The sequence below is a fragment of the Bos javanicus genome, chromosome Y (assembly GCF_032452875.1).
Source record: "Bos javanicus breed banteng chromosome Y, ARS-OSU_banteng_1.0, whole genome shotgun sequence".
NCBI classification, from domain to species: Eukaryota; Metazoa; Chordata; class Mammalia; order Artiodactyla; family Bovidae; genus Bos; species Bos javanicus.
Genome location: NC_083898.1, coordinates 535,973 through 555,965, shown reverse-complemented (window position 1 = coordinate 555,965; position 19,993 = coordinate 535,973). Strand labels below are relative to the sequence as shown.

At 42.1% G+C, this 19,993-nt stretch overlaps 1 protein-coding gene across 1 annotated transcript in view; it reads left to right on the top strand.

The window, feature by feature from the left end:
* Nucleotides 1–2,544: 2,544 nt before the first annotated feature.
* LOC133243847 (U2 small nuclear ribonucleoprotein auxiliary factor 35 kDa subunit-related protein 2-like) overlaps nucleotides 2,545–19,993 on the top strand; it is a 46,319-nt gene continuing 28,870 nt past the window's right edge. Inside the window, exons 1-2 of the mRNA XM_061410576.1 lie at nucleotides 2,545–2,627; nucleotides 2,957–3,036. Of these exons, the coding sequence (XP_061266560.1) occupies nucleotides 2,584–2,627; nucleotides 2,957–3,036 (124 nt within the window). The 5' untranslated portion in view covers nucleotides 2,545–2,583. The remainder of the gene's footprint in view (nucleotides 2,628–2,956; nucleotides 3,037–19,993) is intronic.

Sequence of the window (19,993 nt, the reverse complement as noted above, 5' to 3'; positions counted from 1 at the left end):
AACCACTCCCACTGTCTTGAGTGTCCTCCGAGGTGTGTTTTGTGACTCCAGACTTCACAACAGTAGCAGTGCCACATGAGGGAGTACTCTGTTTAAAGAGTTAATTTCAACCTGGGATGTCTAGTTAAAAATCAACAGGCGAGTAGTGGATGCTTAAAACCCCATTATGATCAAAGGAAATTTGGAGGATGCCTTGGACCCCTTCATGTTAAAGTCTCCTAGGAATCATCTCTGGAATGTCAAAAACCATTCTGGGAGAACTGTTTTATTCTCAGTTGCAGGTTGGTCAACATGAGAGACTCCTCTTGTAAGCCAGAAAAAAACAGAAAAACAAAAAACTTCTTAAGTATATACCTAAAATCAGGAAATTTGAAAAAAATAGATGGCCTGAAAATTGAAGAAGTTAAATTTTATTGTAACATAGTGTGGCTGTTATATAATTTGGTGGTGGGATAAAAAAAACGACCTGAAAATGTATCCCTCTGACTGATCCCTAACTCCACCTCTCTATGTCCGCTTGTACACTGTGATATGCAAGAAAAGGCAGAGGGTCCAAGTACCTCATAGTGGAACTTGCTATTACCTAGGATCAGGAAAAATGTGCCTTGTTAGGGAAGTGCCAAAAGGTAAAGGGACGATCACAGTCCCTTCACTTAAAAACATTTTAGCCCAAAGGAAACAGAGACTGGGCTTCCTTGGTGGCTCGATGTAGGAGAGCCAATGTAGGAGACGTGGGTTCAACCCCTGGGTCGGGAAGATACTCTGGAGAAGGGAGAGGCAACCCATTCCAGTATTCTTGCCTGAGAAATCACATGGACAGAGGAACTACAATCCACTGGGTCTCCAAGAGTCAGACATAACTGAACAACAGAACAGGCACACACTCAGCTGAAAAACAGGACTTGCACAAAAGCTAGGAAATGTTCCTTATCCTACAGGCTGTTTTCCATCACTAGATTCAGGGACTCAAAGGTCATCTTCCTGACTCCAGGGAGTAGCTGCCACAGCTTTATTGGTAGAAGTTAACAAACTTACCTTTGGGCAGCCACTGGAACTCCAGACCCCTCATCAAGTATGAGAGATTCTGGAGATCAAAGGCCAACATTGGACAGCTGGTGATATCCTCTGAAGTACTAAGCTTGGATCCTTGACTCCCCAGAGCTTTCCATACCCTCAAAACTTGCCATATCCTCAACTTGGCTATACTTTATTTGTAGTTCAGTTTCTCAGTCCTGTCTGAGGCTTTGCAACCCTATAAATCGCAGCACTCCAGGCTTCCCTGTCCTCCAAAACAGTTAAGTCTTTCTTTAAAATCTTCCAGCAATTTCAGTGTACACAGAACATAATTAAAGCATCTTATTGTGACTTGAGAGTTCCTCCTCTAAAACCCAGGGCTGCCTACATCTATTATTATGTTACCTCACATTCTGGAATAACATTTTAAATGTAATGGCCAAAATCTGTGTTCTTAGTCCCACCTGACTCCTTAGGGACCCATGCCCCCTCTATCCACCACCAGCCTCCTCTGTACAAGGGATTTCACAGGCAAGAATATTGGAGTCGGTTGCTACTTCCTACTCCAGAAAATTGTCCCACCCAGGGATGGAACTCTCATCCCTTGATTGTCCTGCATTGGCAGGTGGATTCTTAACCTCTATGTCACCTGGGAAAGGTAAATTCTACGTATTTCAGCGTGCAGTGTCTTGGCTTATGCTGACCTACAACTGTCAATCTTCTCTATCTGGGTAACTCTTCTTTTCCTCCGAATCTCAACTAGGAGATTTTTTAAAAGGTATTGTCAGCAAGTAACAAAAAAGCTCTAGAAATCTAGTTTACAGTATAATGAATATAGACAATTTTGTATTGGCAATCATCAAAGTTCCTAAGGGACAATTTAATTAGAACGAATTACATAAGCGAAGAGGTATTACTTGTTGCTACAACTGCAATCATTTCAGAATACGTAATTTAGTAAAATGTTGCACGGCTTAATTTTACACGTTATACGTCAAAGGTATTAAAAAATTTTTTTAATCTTTATTTCTATTTTCTTTATTTTCTCAGATCAAAAAGTTTTCTACTCAGGCAGAGACACTCATACTACCTAAACATTTTTGTATGTATCAATAGCCTATAACATTACGTACATATTTTTCGTTCTCAGGCCATAAACACAACGGCAAGCCGAGTTCGCATTTCCTGCCCAAAGAATTAGGTTCCTTTTGAAACGGGTTGAAACGAAGGGGACGGAATCTGAAGCTTAGGTGGAGCAGCGGAAGGGGTTGAGGCTCAAGAAACAGTGGAGGCTGCAGTAGTACTGCGTAGTAAGAGTGAACCAGCACTCGACAGACCATTTTCGCGTGTTGGCCACAAGACACCCACGACAGCATCAGAACAAGTGAAGTGCCTAGTACAGACATATTAACTCCAGAGTGTGGAAACAGCCGCACAGTAAACTTCCGGAAAGAAGCGGAAAGTGAACCGAGGGAAGAAGGCTTCAGACTTCCGCTTTTGCCTGCGCTTGCGCATGTTCGTTTCCGCCGTTAGGCCCGCCTCTCGGCTTAGTGGTGCGGACGGAGGGGCATGGAGAAGGTGGCGGCGCGGGAGCTGTTTCCCAAGACACAGAGGTAAGCTGACTGGGAGAAGTGATTGAAAAGAAACAAACAAACAAACCAGGAAGAGCCTAGGTTGCGCATGCAGCCTGGGACAAACAAGTCCGCACCTTTCTGGCACTATTACTGGCGTCCATGGGCTCAGGAAGGCGAGAATCAAAACTGCGAATGGAGACTTAATGGCTGAGGGTAGAAGGGCGAGACGGTTTTGTAACCAAAATATAAAAACCAAGATTTCATTACCTAGTACTAGAGAGACTTTCCTGCACTTGACGCAGTGGAAAGGGGGCCTCCAGACCGTATTGCAGGTGTGACCAGTGATGGTGTCTGTTTCGTTTTCTCAGCCACAAAAAATACAGAGCCTTCTTGAAGAAGGAAAAACGAAAGAAACGTCGCCGGGAACTGGCTAGACTGAGAGACTCAGGTAATGGACTCATCTTGTTTTCTTTGTATAAACTTGTTGCCCCTACTGCGGCCCAAAATTGAGGCCCCAGTGTCAAAAGAGAGGTGTGTTTCTTATGACATGCAGGGTCTGGTTCTCTCGAAATTAAGTTATAACCATATTAGAGAAAATACTGACGTTTTAAATAAGACAGAGAAAGGTACGCTGAATCACTACTATTTGTAAATACTCGTAAAGAACTTGATGTCACAACTGTAAGAATTGTGAATTTCAGCAGCTACTGTGTTAACTACTTAGTCGATGTTTTCCCATATACTGGTTGAGTATATTAATTAGACATTGTTCAGATTTTTCTCAAACTGAAATAGAGTAAGGTACCTATATTGAGCCAAATGGTAACTGAAACTGTTGTTTTTCTTCAACTATTTACAAGCATAAAACTAGTCGTGGAATTTGACTGTAAACATACATACTTAAAACCAAATAAAATCACACAACCCATTCATGTTTACATAAATGTAATACTAGGGATTATATGGAACAAAGTCTTAAAAAAATATTTGTACAGATATCTGTTACTGGATTATGTGGTGTTTGTAGTGCTTTATTATTGTTGCCTTATAGTTGTTAAACACTTTTTTCCTGTTGGGAAAAATAGTGGAACCTTAATTTGTCCAGTGATAATACATATTTGGCTGAAAAATGGCAGAACCTAACATTTTCCCATAAACTTGTGTGTGTAATGCAGTAAACTTAGTACTGCTTAGCCAACATGCTTATAAATTCAGATGGATGCACTGCTATCACACAACAGTATCGGCTTTTAATGTTTGTCATCTACATTTTCCAGAACTTGCTTTTTAAGTTGTCCAAGACAGTTCTTGGACTGTAGAGACTGTGACCTCAAGTAAACAGGATTTTTGGACTTGAGAAATGGCCATAGAGGTTTTGTTTACCAATGATGTTCCCAGGCAGTGATTCTGCTGCTGCTGCTGCTGCTAAGTCGCTTCAGTCATGTCCGACTCTGTGCGACCCCATAGATGGCAGCCCACCAGGCTCCCCTGTCCCTGGGATTCTCCAGGCAAGAACACTGGAGTGGGTTGCCATTTCCTTCTCCAGTGCTTGAAAGTGAAAAGTGAAAGTGAACTCTCTCAGTCCTGTCCGACTCTGTGCGACCCCATAGACAGCAGCCCACCAGGCTCCTCCGTCCATAAGCAATATGTGGCATATTTGGCATGGAAAAATCATTGTATTCACACACAACAGGTGACTTGTTTATATTATTAATTAGAAATTAGTCCATTAGCGGCAGAAGAAAATGTCAGGAAAAGTAGGTAGGATAGGTTGGAGTTACTTACTCCTTTTCACACTCACAGCAAATCTTGGTAGGTAGTCATTTGAAATCTTCCTTTCTAAAAACAGATTTAGTATGTTTATAGGTAGGTCACTACTTTGCTTTTTATTATATAGCTAGTGCCGTATCTAAAACTAAGCAGTTGTCTGTCAGTTAACAGCTTTGCTCCTAGTTCTGTATATTGTGATGCACAGTTCTTAATCTAGAGAGACTTAATGTATAGAATAAAAAATACTTCTGTTTATTCATTGTAGTACACATTGAATGAGCCAACATATTCCCTAAAATATAGAAAGTATTACTATAAGAGTGAATTGGCTAATGATTTGTAGAAATTTCTCTAACATTGATCTTGCAGTTGTAGGTAATCTTTTCAGCATCTAGTTTAATCTTGGATAGCATGAAATAAACTATCTTGTCACAAATTAAGGTAAAATGTAAAAACAAGCTACAAAACTGAAGTATGATTCTGTTTTTGTTTGAAAGAATTACATGTATAATACAATGAAATACTTGCTACTTTAATGTATGCTGGCAAATATTTGATTATACTTGTAGAGAAAATACCTCACTTGAATTGTTCATAATTATTTTTTTTGGACTGTGTGAACTTGATTTTGGAGGGGTTAAAGGTTTAAATGAGTCAGCAGGTATTTTTGAGTATTAGCAGGTGCAAGCAATGTCTACTTAGTGGAAATACCTCTGTAAGTAATTCAGAATTATATCCTCTGCCAGATAAGTGATTTATCTGATAATTGTATCAGAAGTTACTACCATTTGTGGGCCTATTCTCTTTTAATTTAGAAATCTGAAATAGTAAAGTTTATTTGGTTAGAAAGGCAGTTTAATATAGAACTGGGTAAGCCTTTGAAATGACAACCCACTCCAGTGTTCTTGCCTGGAGAATCCCAGGGACGGAGGAGCCAGGTGGGCTGCCGTCTGTGGGGTTGCACAGAGTCGGACACGACTGAAGCAACTTAACATAACATAATACATATGTCACTGTTAAAAATCTTTTTTCTTTTGACTTTGAATGTTGGAAAGCTTGTGTTCCATTTCCTTAAGTGGCTTCAGTTTTCCCTGTGTGTTCCCTTCTCTTGTTGCATTTTTCTCTCAAATATAAATTTTAAATTGGAGAGAATATAGTTTTTATTATAAGAAAAATTATATTCTCCTATTTTTAATTTGAAAAGTATTCCAGTATACAGAAAATTGGAAAGAAATAGTTAAGTAACCATCTATGAACTGAGTATCTAATGAACATTTCTGTCTCCTCTCTCTTTTCTCTCTCTATATGTATATTTCTATGTATATTGATATGTGAAAAAATATATATATACTGGAGAAGGAAATGGCATCCCACTCCAGTACTCCTGGATGGAGAAGCCTGGTAGGCTACAGTCCATGGGGTCCCAAAGAGTCAGACATGACTGAGCGACTTCACTTTCATTTTCATGCATTGGAGAAGGCAGTGGCAACCCATTCCAGTATTCTTGCCTGGAGAATCCCAGGGATGGAGGAGCGTGGTGGGCTGCCATCTCTGGGGTCATACAGAGTCGGACACAACTGAAGCGACATAGCAGCATATATATATGTGTGTGTGTGTCTGTATATATATATAGATAGATAGATAGATAGATAGATAGAAGCGTATATGTATATGTGTGTATATATAGACAGATAGATAGATACACATTCATGTATAGAAGTTTTTTTACCCTGATAATTGATATGTAAGTTGCAGATATATGGTGCTTCACACCTAAATAATTCAGTTTGCATCTCTAAAGTATACAGACATTTTTCTACAGAATATAACAACTTTGTACTTACATAAATGAAAGGAATTCAGTTTTATGATACACAAATAGCTGTGTATATTATCCAGGATTGAGCTTTGTATATAACCAGATGTACCTGTTAAATATACATCGTGTATGTATATACTACAGCTAGTATTGATTTTTAAAAAATGAGATCTTGTGGAATGTTCTGAAATGCCTTGCCTTATGGGTTTGTTAGTCTCATGTTAGTCTGTTTATTGCAAAATACTAGAAAGAAGATATTGTATGTTCTTACTACACATATTAGGGGATATGTAGCATCAGGTATAATCATAAGGGATTTGATTTTGGTCATACCTGAATGGTATAGTGGTTTTCCTTACGTTCAGTCTGAATTTGGCAATAAGGAGTTCATGATCTGAGCCACAGTCAACTCCTGGTCTTGTTTTTGCTGACTGTATAGAGCTACTCCATCTTTGACTGCAAAGAATGTAATCAGTCTGATTTCGGTGTTGACCATCTGGTGATGTCCATGTGTAGAGTCTTCTCTTGTGTTGGAAGACGGTGTTCGCTATGACCAGTGCATTCTCTTGGCAAAACTCTTTTAGCCTTTGCCCTGCTTCATTCCGTATTCCAAGGCCAAATTTGCCTGTTATTCCAGGTGTTTCTTGACTTCCTACTTTTGCATTCCAGTCCCCTGAAATGAAAAGAACATCTTTTTTGGGTGTTAGTTCTAAAAGGTCTTGTAGTTAGTTCTTCATAGAACCGTTCAACTGCAGCTTCTTCAGCATTACTGGTTGGGGCATAGACTTGGATTACTGTGATATTGAATGGTTTGCCTTAGAAACAGAGATCATTCTTTCGTTTTTGAGATTGCATCCAAGTACTGCATTTCGGATTCTTGTTGACCATGATGGCTACTCCATTTCTTCTAAGGGATTCCTGCCCACAGTAGTAGATATAATGGTCATCTGAGCTAAATTCACCCATTCCAGTCCATTTTAGTTCGCTGGTTCCTAGAATGTCAACGTCCACCCTTGCTATCTCCTGTTTGACCACTTCCAGTTTGCCTTGATTCATGGACCTAACATTCCAGGTTCCTATGCAATATTGCTCTTTACAGCATCGGACCTTGCTTCTGTCACTAGTCACATCCACAACTGGGTATTGTTTTTGCTTTGGCTCCATCCCTTCATTCTTTCTGGAGTTATTTCTCCTCCGATCTCCAGTAGCATATTGGGCACCTACCAACCTGGGGAGTTCCTCTTTCAGTATCCTATCATTTTGCCTGTTCATACTATTCATGGGGTTCTCAAGGCAAGAATATCAAAGTGGTTTGCCATTCCCTTCTCCAGCGGGCCACATTCTGTCAGACCTCTCCACCATGACCCGCCCATCTTGGGTGGCCCCACGGCTATGGCTTAGTTTCATTGAGTTAGACAAGGCTGTGGTCCTAGTGTGATTAGATTGACTAGTATTCTGTGATTATGGTTTCAGTTTGTCTGCCCTCTGATGCCCTCTTGCAACACCTACCATCTTATTTGGGTTTCTCTTACCTTGGACGTGGGAAATCTCTTCACAGCTGCTCCAGCAAATCACAGCTGCTGCTGCTTATCTTGGACGAGGGGTGTCTCCTCACTGCCTCCCCTCCTGACCTTGAACGTGGAGTAACTCCTCTTGGCCCTCCTGTGCCCAGGCAGCCACTGCTCTTTGGACATGGGGTTGTTCCTTGACCGCTGCCCCTGGCCTCGGGTATGCGGTAGCTCCTCCTGGCCGCCGCCCCTGACTTCAGACGTAGGGTAGCTCCTCCCTGCCACTCCTTCGCCGTCGCAGCCTGGCACTCAACAGCCGCCGCGCCTGACCTCAGATGCGAGGTAGCTCCTCTCGGCCGCCGCCCCTGACCTCAGAAGTGGGGTAGCTCCTCCTGGCCACCGCCCCTGACCTCAGCCGCAGGGATAGCTCCTCTCCGCCACTCCTGTGCCATCGCAGCCTGGCACTCATGGCATCTGACCTTGGACGTGGGGTAGCTCCTCTTGGCCGTGGCCCCTGACCTCGGACGCGGGGTATAGATTTAAGGGACTAGATCTGATAGATAGAGTGCCTGATGAACTGTGGAATGAGGTTTGTGACATTGTATAGGAGACAGGGATCAAGACAATCCCCATGGAAAAGAAATGCAAAAAAGCAAAATGGCTGTCTGGGGAGGCTTTACAAAGAACTGTGAAAAGAAGTGAAAAGCAAAGGAGAAAAAAGATCTAAGCATCTGAATGCAGTTCCAAAGAATAGCAAGAAGATATAAGAAAGCCTTCCTCAGCAATCAGTGCAAAGAAATAGAGAAAAACCACAGAATGGAAAAGACTAGAGATCTCTTCAAGAAAATTAGAGATACCAAGGGAACATTTCATGCAACGACGGGCTCGATAAAGGACAGAAATGGTTTGGACCTTGTTGGGGGCCAGAGTGAGGTACTCCGCCCGTGACAAAGGTCATGAGGAAGGAGGCTCGACATACGCAAAGGCGGGATCGAGCCTCAGGAGTCCCCCTGGAACTCCTCGAGCATCTACCCCCATAACCAGAGCCTGCCTACTTTACTACTTTGTGCTCACCTACTCCTCTGACTTTACGGGGGGCTGTCCCCCACCACCTCTTTTGGAGAAGGAGTTAACTTAGAGCTCCAGTTTATAATAATTCTTGGGCGTGATAAGAGTGTTTTAACCTACAAACTCCTCTGAAGGTTCTCTGGCCTGCCTGACAGGCTTGTCCGGCCACATGTGATCGCTCACAGCCTCCCAACCGTGAGAGGCACAAGATGCTTTAAACCTTCTAAAAACAGGTTCCTTAGAAAAGTTAGAAAACTATTAGTATAAGTATAATGGGCGAATTAGAAATTGTGTTGGTGAAGGGTTTTTCATTTGTTGAGCCAATGTTTGTTGCTAAGTCTCCATATCCCCTGCCCTTACACACATTAATGAATATATAGAATTAACCTCTGATATTAATCACGTTAGACCTTAGGCTAAGTAAATTCTTTCCTTAACTAAAACCCACTACACCCTCTCCCTGTAGGAATGTAACTTTATTTGGGTGGCGTCTGTTTTGAGAATAATCAGCCCTGGAGAAATAAGTGTCCTGGTTGATTGACCGCTGTCACAAGGAGAGGGTCGTAAGTTGTCAGCAGGCCCCCTGGCCAGAAGATGATGTAACACCCCTAAGACCTCTGTATACCTTTGTATGAAGCACCTGACTTTGATAAAAGTCAGGACTGCTGACCCCGCGTGACTTTTGCATAACATCTCAGTGTATAAAAGTAGACCATGGGAAATAAAGAATTGGGATCAGTTTCTCAAAATACTGGTCTCCCCATGTCGCTCTCTCTCTCACTCTGGCTGAGTCTCCATCTGGAGCGCGGAACCCACCATGCTTACTAATTATGCCTGGGCTTCTAAGATCCGACCGGGGCGGCCTCAGTGTCTCCTCTCCTTCGGGAGAATGGAAGGACGCCTGTGGCCTACGTAAGTGGTGCAAGCTTCTTGTCTTGAAGTTTTTTATTGGTCTCCCGCGTAAACCAAGCCACTCAGCCTCTTTTCTCCACTGAATTTTCCTAGTGAGCTATCCTCATCCTATTACTCTTTATATCTTTAATTAATATCTAATTGAAGCTATTGTATCCTGATCCTCGCCTATGCCGTCTCTCCTTCGAATACCCTGGATCAGCCGGGGCTGGTCCCCGGCAGGACCTAACAGAAGCAGAAGATATTAAGAGGTGGCAAGAATACACAGAAGACCTGTACAGAAAAGATCTTCACGTCCAAGATAATCACGATGGTGTGATCACTCTCCTAGAGCCAGACATCCTGGAATGTGAAGTCAAGTGGGGCTTAGAAAGCATCACTACAAACAAAGCTAGTGGAGGTGATGGTATTCCAGTTGAGCTATTTCAAATCCTGAAAAATGATGCTGTAAAAATGCTGCACTCAATATGCCAACAAACTTGGAAAACTCAGCAGTGGCCACAGGACTGGAAAAGATCAGTTTTCATTCCAATCCCAAAGAAAGGCAATGCCAAAGAATGCTCAAACTACCGCACAATTGCGCTCATCTCACACGCTAGTAAAGTGATGCTCAAAATTCTCCAAGCCAGGCTTCAGCAATATGTGAACTGTGCACTTCCAGACGTTCACGCTGGTTTCAGAAAAGGCAGAGGAATGAGAGACCAAATTGCCAGCATCCACTGGATCATTGAAAAAGCAAGAGAGTTCCAGAAAAACATCTATTTCTGCTTTATTAACTATGTCAAAGCCTTTGACTGTGTGGATCACAATAAACCGTGGAAAATTCTTCAAGGGATGGGAATACCAGACCACCTGACCTGCTTCTTGAGAAATCTGTATGCAGGTCAGGAAGCAACAGTTAGAACTGGACGTGGAACAACAGACTGGTTCCAAATCAGGAAAGGAGTATGTCAAGGCTGTATATTGTCACTGTACTTATTTCACTTATATGCAGAGTACATCATGAGAAACGCTGGGCTGTAAGAAGCACAAGCTGGAATCAAGATTGCCGGGAGAAATATCAAGAACCTCAGATATGCAGATGACACCACCCTTATGGCAGAAAGTGAAGAGGAACTAATAAGCCTCCTGAGGAAAGTGAAAGAGGACAGTGAAAATAACAGTGATGTTAATAATGATTTCTCTGTTAATCCCACTTTCTCCTTTCCCCACTGTGTCCACAAGTCCATTCTCATTTCTCTATGTCAGCATCTCTCTTCCTTCCATGAAATAGGTTCATCAGTACCATTCCTAGATTTCACATATATGTGTTAGTAAACAATTATTTTTTCAGACTTACTTCACTCTGTGTAAGAGGCTCTAGGTTCATCTCCTCACTGGAACTGACTGAAATTCATTCTTCTTTATGTCTGAGTAACGTTCCATTGTACATCTGGACCACATCTTATTTATTCATTCCTCTGCTGATGGACGTTTAGGTTGCTTCCATGTCCTGGCTGTTGTGGATAGTGCTGCAGTTAACATTGGGGTACTTTGTCTTTTAGAATTGTGGTTTTTCTCAGGATATATGCCTAGTAGTGATTTTGCTGGGTCATGTGGCAGTTTTACTCCTAGTTTTTTAAGGAATCTCCATACTGACTGTATCAGTTTACATTCCCACCAGCAGTGCAAGAGAGTTCCCCTTTCTCCATGTCTTCTCCAGCATTTATTTGTAGACTTTTTGATGATGGTCATTCTGACCAGTGTGCAGTGATACCTCATTGTAATTTTGATTTGCATTTTTCTGATAATTAGTGATATTGAACATTTTTTCACGTGTTTGTTCACCATCTCTATTTTCTTTGGAGAGATATCTGCTTAGGTCTTTTGACCACTTTGATTGAGCGTCTTGTTTTCCTGATATTGACCTACGTGAGCTGCTTATGTATTTTGGAGATTAATCTTTTGTCAGTTGATTCATTTTCGATTATTTTCTCTCATTCTCACAGTTTTCACATTGTTTATAGTATACTCTGCTGTGCAAAACTTTAAGTTTGATTAGGTCCTGCTTAATTTTTTTTTTTCTTTTTATTTATTTATTTTTTTAATTTTATGATCCGAAAGTCTACAGGCAATAAATGCTGGAGAGGGTATGGAGAAAAGGGAACCCTCTTACACTGTTGGTGGGAATGCAAACTAGTACAGCCACTATGGAGAACAGTGTGGAGATTCCTAAAAAACTGGAAATAGAACTGCCTTTTGATCCAGCAGTCCCACTGCTGGGCATACATACTGAGGAAACCAGAATTGAAAGAGACACGTGTACCCCAGTGTTCATCGCAGCACTGTTTATAATAGCCAGGACATGGAAGCAACCTAGATGTCCATCAACAGATGAATGGATAAGAAAGCTGTGGTACATATACACAATGGAGTATTATTCAGCCATTAAAAAGAATACATTTGAATCAGTTCTAATGAGGTGGATGAAACTGGAGCCTACTTATTTTTGTTGTTGTTGTTTTTATTCCTTTACACTAGGAAGTGGGTCATAGAGGATCTTGCTATAAATTATGTCAGGGAGTCTGCTGCCTATGTTTTCCTCTGAGCATTTTATGGTGTCTGGCCTTAAATTTAGATCTTTAATCCATTTTGAGTTTATTTTTGTGTATGCTATTAGAAAGTGTTCTAGTTTTATTCTTTAACATGTAGCTGTCCAGTTTCCTCAGTAACAGTTACTGAAACGGCTTTCTTTTCTCCATTGTATATTCTTGCTTTTTTTGTCAAAGATAAGGTGCTCATAGATGTGTGGGTTTACCTCTGAACTCTCTATCATGCTTCATTGGCCTGTATTTCTGTTTTTGTGCCAGTATCAGACTGTCTTGATAACTCTAGCTTTATAGTCTGTAGTCTGGTAAGTTGATTCCTCCAGCTTAATTCTTTCTCAAGACAGCTTTGGCTATTTGGGACCTTTTGTTTTTCCATACGGATTGTGAAATTTTTTTGTTCTGGTTCTATGAAAACTACCATTGGTAGCTTGATAGGTATTGTGTTGAATCTGTAGGTTGCCTTGTGTAGTAGAGTCATTTTCATAGTACTGATTCTTCCAATCCAAGAACATGGTATATCTGTTCTTCTGTTTATATTGTTTTTTATTTCTTTGATCAGTGTCTTACAGTTTTATGCATACGGGCTTTTTGGCTCTTTAGTAGATTTATTCCTAGGCATTGTATTCTTTTTGTTGCAATGTTGAATGGGATGATTTCCTTAATTTCTCTTTCCAGTTTTCATTGTTGGTGTATTGAAAGGCAAGGCATTTCTATGTGTTTTTTATCATGTGAATTTACTGTATTCATTGATTAGATCTAGTAATTTCCTGATGGCATCTTTAGGCTTTTCTATGTATAGTATCATGTCACATGCAAACAGTGAAAATTTTACTTCTTTTCCAATCTAGATTCCTTTTATTTCTGTTTCTTCTGATTGCTGTGACTAGGACTATGTTGAATAATAGTGAGATTGGGCACCCTTGTCTTTTTCTTGATAGATTTTTATCTTGCTTCTTCATCTATAACTTATTTTTTGTTATTTCTTGTTTTTTAGATGGGAGGGACTGTGTTCAGTTTACTGAACAAACTGTTTTACTAGTTGTTTGGCCTGAGGTTTCCAGCAGTGGAGTTTGTAGACTGTTGGTTAGAGCTGGGTCTTGGTGTTGAGACGTGGACCTCTGGGAGAGCTCACTTCAATTAATATTCCATAAGGTCTGAGGTTTTTTGTATTCCAGCATTTCAGACTCAGCGCTTACACCTCAGGGGCTTGAGCCAGGTCTAAAGCTTGTGAAGCCGGATCTTACAAGCCATGGGATGCAAAAAAGGAAAAAAAAAAAAGAAAAATGAAGAGATAGGGGGAAAAAGGCAGAACAACTATAATAAATGAATAAAAGATAACAACCCTTGAAGGGTAATACCAGACTCAATAGCAAAGAGAGAAAAAGAAAAAATATAAATTAAAAATAAAAATGAGTTAAAGTTGCTCAGTTATGTCTGACTCTTTGTAACCCCATGAACTATACAGTCCATGGAATTCTCCAGGTCAGAACACTGGAGTGGGTATTCTCTGGGGGATCTTCCCAACCCAGGGATTGAACCCAGGTCTCCCACATTGAATGTGGATTCTTTACCAGCTGAGCCACCAAGGAAGCCCGGGAATATTGGAAAGGGCAGCCAATCCCTTCTCCAGGGATCTTTCCAACCCAGGGCTCAAACTGGGGTCTCCTGCATTGCAGGTGGTTTCTTTACCAGCTGAGCTATGAGGGAGCAGAATAATAATGAAGATTTAAAAATAATAGAATAATTTTAGAAAACTAACAAATAGTACAAAAAATAAGAATATGTATGAAAAAACTTCTGGAGGGAAAATGGAACTCCATTAGTAGTAAAAACTCTGAAAGAAACCCCAAACACCAAAAGGCTGAAAAAATTAGGCTGTGAAAGGTGGGGTTTAAGTGGGGAATGACCTAGGTGCTAGGGGTGTTTAGGTACGTGTGGGTTTCTGACCCAGGACGCAGGCCTTCAGAGAGGGCCCTCGGTGGGGGTGGGGGTGAGCCAGGCTCCACACAGCTAAGAGGGTCTCTGCAGTGCCTCTGGCTTTGGGGTATGAGGATAAGGCCAGGCCCCCAGGAAGCTCCCCTGGGCCCTGGGTGGAAGAACACCAGAAGGATTCCCTACTCCTCCACATCTGGAGGAACTCCTCCCTGGACGGCCCTGCTCTGTCTCTCTCCCTCCTGCATCTGCAGGACCTGCATGGGCTGAGGGTGCCCTCGGAGGTGGCTCTGGAGGACAGAGGAGGGCAGGGGGAGTTGCTGGAGGGTAGAGGGGGGCCCTTGGATGGAGGAGAGAAGGTAGAGGGGGCTCCTGAATCCCCGAGAGCCAGGTCCAGAGGTCAGAGCCCATGGAGGCTTGAGGGGGCATGTATAGGATGTGGACCCTGGAGGGAGGAGGAAATGAGAGAGTATAGAAGAATCCTGGAGTTTAGGAGGGGGCTTTGGAATGGCAGAGGCCTCAACTTGGAGGGAGGAGCAGGGAGTGGGGCTTAGATGGGTGCCTTGGAGGGTGGAGGGGCCCCCAAAGGTAGGAAGTGTTCCTTAAGGGTGGAGGGCTTGGCCTGGGCACCTTAGGATGATCCCCAGGGCCGAGTGGGGATAAGAAGGGGACAGTAGGCAGTGCCTTGTTCAGGTGCCTTCTAAAGCTCAGCTGGTCTCTTTCTCTCCCAGCAGGAGCCTTCCCTCCCTCTCACATCCACAGGATTCTCTCATAGGGATCCCTGAAGAGCTATGGTCCCCCAGAGGGAAGAAGACTCCATCGGAGGGAAAAGAGGCGCCAAAGAGCAGAGGCCAGGGGCCCTGGGGCCCAGAAAGCACCCCAGGATCAAGTGAAGGGGGTTACCTAGTGGATCTTTCTATCTCCTCATAGATCCCTCCCCTTCGTGATGGAGCAAGTTCACTGCTGCTACCAGCACAAAAGCATCAAAACCACTCTCTTCCTCTACAACAGACCCTCAGTTGGTGTCCCCAGGCCTTGAGCTTTCTCCACACTCTTTTGTCTGGTACCTGGTTTCCTCTGAGGCTCCACCCATCAGCCTGTCCTCAGGAGGTCCCCCACCAGCACGTGGTAGGCATCCTAGGCATGGCGAGACATGCACTCTGTACCTTCTCTCACTGTCATCTTGCATACACCTTTTATTCCTGATCTTAGAGAAAATGCTTTCACTTTTTCTCAGTTGAGAGTAATGTTTGCTGTGGGTTTGTTGTATATGGCCTGTTATTATGTTGGCATAGGTTCTTTCTACGGCTATTTTCTGGAGAGTTTCTATCATAAATGGAAGTAGGATTATGTCCGAAGTTTTTTCTGCATCTGTTGAGCTGGTCGTCTTTCTTAATTTATTTGTGTGATGTATCACAGTGATTGATTTGCATATATTGAAGGTTCTACATCCCTGGGATAAATCTCACTTGATTGTGGTGTATGATTCTTTGATTGTGTTGTTGGATTCTGTTTGCTAGAATTTTGTTGAGGATTTTTGCATCTATGTTAATCAGTGATATTCCTGTAATTTTCTTTTTTTCTGGCATCTTTTATAGTGTGGAGATGGTGGCCTCGTGTCCTTTAAAAAAGAGAAATGATTTGATGGGATTTGGTGGAATTGTTCGGAGAAGGCAGTGGCAACCCACTCCAGTATTCTTGCCTAGAAAATGGATGGAGAAAATGAAAATGCTCCTCCTGCCATGGACGGAGGAGCCTGGTAGGCTGCACTCCATGGGCTCGCTAAAAGTCAAACACGACTGAGTGACTTCACTTTCACTTTTCACTTTCATGCATTGGAGGAGGAAATGGCAACCCACTCCAGTGTTCTTGCCTGGAGAATCCCAGGCATGGCGGGGCCTGGTGGGCTGCCGTCTATGGGGTCGCACAGAGTTGGACAGGACTGAAGTGACTTAGCATCAGCGGCAGGTGGGATTGTTATTCAAAAAGAAATCATAAGTTGAAATTTGAAAGTTCTCAGCCTGACCACATTAAAAGAAATAAAATGTGTTTGAGAGGGAACCTGAGAGTTTGGCTGGCATTGATAAGAAGATTGGTGTGAGTCACTATCTGAGCAGTAGCTTGAAACTGTTCATGAAGGCAGTTGAGACTGGTCAACCATCGTAGTCAAGGCCCTATTGTCCGGGACAGTTGAGACAGCACAAAAGAGGTGATCTAATATTATGAGATTATTTTGCCTCCAGCATCTCAATTGAGATGCCTCCAGAATCCAAGAGCTATTCATCAAAAAATGGGAGATTAAGTCTACACTAAAACTGGAATTGTTTTATCAAACAGTGGAAGAATGAACCTGAGGGCATTTTGTTTATTATGGGAGTGGCCCTTTGATCACAAACCCAGTGTGTAAAGTGTGAAGGATACAACTGTATCAAAGAAGGCTGTTCAGCGAAGAGATCCATGGTGATGGGCACTCCTAAGCCCAAACCAGTACACACATATATGATTTCATCCCAGAAGATGTAAGGTAGCAAATCCAAGAGCTTTAATAAGAGCTGTACCAGGTAAAGTCATGGAGATAGGGTCACCAAGAGCCATGTGCCTTCACTGTGAGGAACATGGGCCTGAAAAATTTTCGGTTTGTTCCAGACTTGTTAAAGAAGTGAAGTAGCCCTCATAATCACCAAGAGAGTCTGAAATGCAGTACTTGCATGCAGTCTCAAAAATGACTGAATGATCTTTATTTCCAAGGCAAACCATTTGGTATCACAGTAACCCAATCTGTGCCCCACCCACTAGTGACAAAGAAGCTGAACGGTTCCATGATGACCTGCAAGACTTTACAGAACTAACACACAAAAAAGATGTCCTTTTCATCACAGGGGACTGGAATGCTTTTGTAGGAAGTCAAAAGATACCTGGAGTGACAGGCAAGTTTGGCCTTGGAGTACAAGATGAAGCAAGACAAAGGCCAATAGAGTTTTGCCAAGAGAAAGCACTGGTCATAGCGGACACCCTTTTCCAACAAAAAGAGATGACTGTACACATGTCCCCAGATGGTCAATATTGAAATCAGATTGATTATGTTCTTTGCAGCTGAAAGTGGAGAAACTTTATACAGTTAGCAAAAACAAGACCAGAAGCCGACTGTGACTCAGATCATGAATTCCTTATTGCAGAATTCAGACTTAAATTGAAAAAGTAGGGAAAACCACTAGACCATTCAGGTATTACCAAAATCAGATCCCGTACAATTATCCAGTGGAAGCAACAGATAGATTCAAGGGGTTAGATCTGATAGACAGAGTGCCTGAAGAACTATGGACAGAGGTTCATAATATTGTAGAGGAGGCAGTGATCAAGACCATCCCCAAGAAAAAGAAACGCAAAAGGCAAAATGATTGTCTGAAGAGGCCTTACAAATGGCTGAGAAAAGACAAGAAGCTAAAGGGAAAGGAGAAAAGGAAGGATATAACCATCTGAATGCAGAGTTCCAGAAAATAGCAGGGAGAGATAAGAAAGGCTTCCTCAGTGGTCAATACAAAGAAATAGAGAAAAACAATAGGATGGGAAAGACTAGAGATCTCTTCAAGAAAATTAGAGATACCAAGGGAACATTTCATGCGGAGATGGGCACAATTAAGGGCACAACTGTTACAGACCCAGCAGAAGCAGAAGATACTAAGAAGAGGTGGCAACAATACACAGAAGAACTATACAGAAAAGATCTTCACAACCTAGATAATCACAATGGTGTGATCACTCACCTAGAGCCAGAAATCCTGGAATGTGAAGTCAAGGGGGCCTTAGGAAGCATCACTATGAACAGTTAGTGAAGGTGATAGAATTCCAGCTGAGCTGTTTCATGTCCTAAAAGATAATGCTGTTAAAGTGCTGTGCCCAATATGCCAGCAAATTTTGAAAACCTAGCAGTGGCCACAGGACTGGAAGAGGTCACTTATTGTTCCAAAGAATGGAGAAAGGCAGTGCCAAAGAATGTTCAAATTACGACCCAATTGCACTCATCTCACATGCTACCAAAGTAATGCTTAAAATTCTCCAAGCCAGGCTTCAACAGTATGTGAATCAAGAATTTCCAGATGTTCAAACTGGATTTAGAAAAGGCAGAGGAACCAGAGATCAAATTGCCAATATCCATTAGATCATAGAAAAAGCAGGAGAGTTCCAGAAAAACATCTACTTCTGCTTTATTGACTACACCAAAACCTTTGACTCTTTAGATCACAACAGACTGCAAAAATTCTTAAAAGATATGGGAACACCAGACCACCTTACCTGCCTCGTGAGAAATCTGTATGCAGAAATCTGCCTCCTGAGAAATCTAAACAGAACTGGACATGGAACAGTGGACTGGTTCGTAATTGGGAAAGGAGTGCATCAAGGCTGTATACTGTCACCCTGCTTATTTAACTTATATGCAGAATACATCATGAGAAACGCTGGGCTTTATGAAGCACAAACTGAAGTCAAGATTGACAGGAGAAATATCAACAACCTCAGATATGCATGTGATACCACACGTATGGCAGAAAGTGAAGAGGAACTAAACAGCCTCTTAATGAAAGTGAAAGAGGATAGTGAAAAAGTTAGCTTAAAACTCAACATTCAGAAAACGAAGATCATGGCATCTGGTCCCATCAGTTCATGGCAGATAGGGAAAGATAGGAAACAGTGAGCGACTTTATTTTTGGGGCTCCAAGATCACTGCAGATGGTGAGTGCAGTTATGAGATTAAAAGATGCTTACTCCTTGGAAGAAAAGCTATGACCAACCTAGACAGCATATGAAAAAGCAGAGACATTACTTTCCTGACAATAGTCTGTCTTTTTCCAATAGTCATGTATGGATGCGAGAGTTGGACCATAAAGAAAACTGAGCACTGATGAAGTAATGCTTTTGAACTTTGGTGTTGGAGAAGACTCTTAAGAGTTCCTTGGACTGCAAGGAGATCGAACCAATCAGTCCTAAAGGAAATCAGTTCTTTTTTATTTTTTTAAATTTTATTTTTAAACTTTACAAATTGTATTAGTTTTACCAAATATCAAAATGAATCCGCCACAGGTATACATGTGTTCCCCATCCTGAACTCTCCTCCCTTCTCCCTCCCCATTCCATCCCTCTGGGTGGTCTCAGTGCACTAGCCCCAAGCATCCAGTATCATGCATCGAACCTGGACTGGCAACTCATTTCATACGTGATATTATACATGTTTCAATGCCATTCTCCCAAATCTTCCCACCCTCTCCCTCTGCAACAGAGTCCATAAGACTGTTCTATACATCAGTGTCTCTTTTGCTGTCTCGTACACAGGGTTATTGTTAGCATCTTTCTAAATTCCATATATATGCGTTAGGATACTGTATTGGTGTTTTTCTTTCTGGCTTAATTCACTGTGTATAATAGGCTCCAGTTTCATCCACCTCATTAGAACTGATTCAAATGTATTCCTGAATATTCATTGGAAAGACTGATGCTGAAGCTGAAACTCCAATACTTTGGCCACCTGATGTGAACTGACTCATTGGAAAAGACCCTGATGCTGGGCAACATTAAAGGCAGGAGGATAAGTGGACGACAAAGGATGAGATAATTGGATAGCACCACCATCTCAGTATAGTTGAGTTTGAGCAGAGTCTGGGAGATGATGGTAAACAGGGAATCCTTTTGTGGTATAATCCATGGGATTGCAGAGTTGGACATGACTAAGCGACTGAACTGAACTGCACTGAACTGAACTGTTACCTCTAACTTCCCTTTTGTAACTGGCATGTGGATCTTGTACCTGTCCCA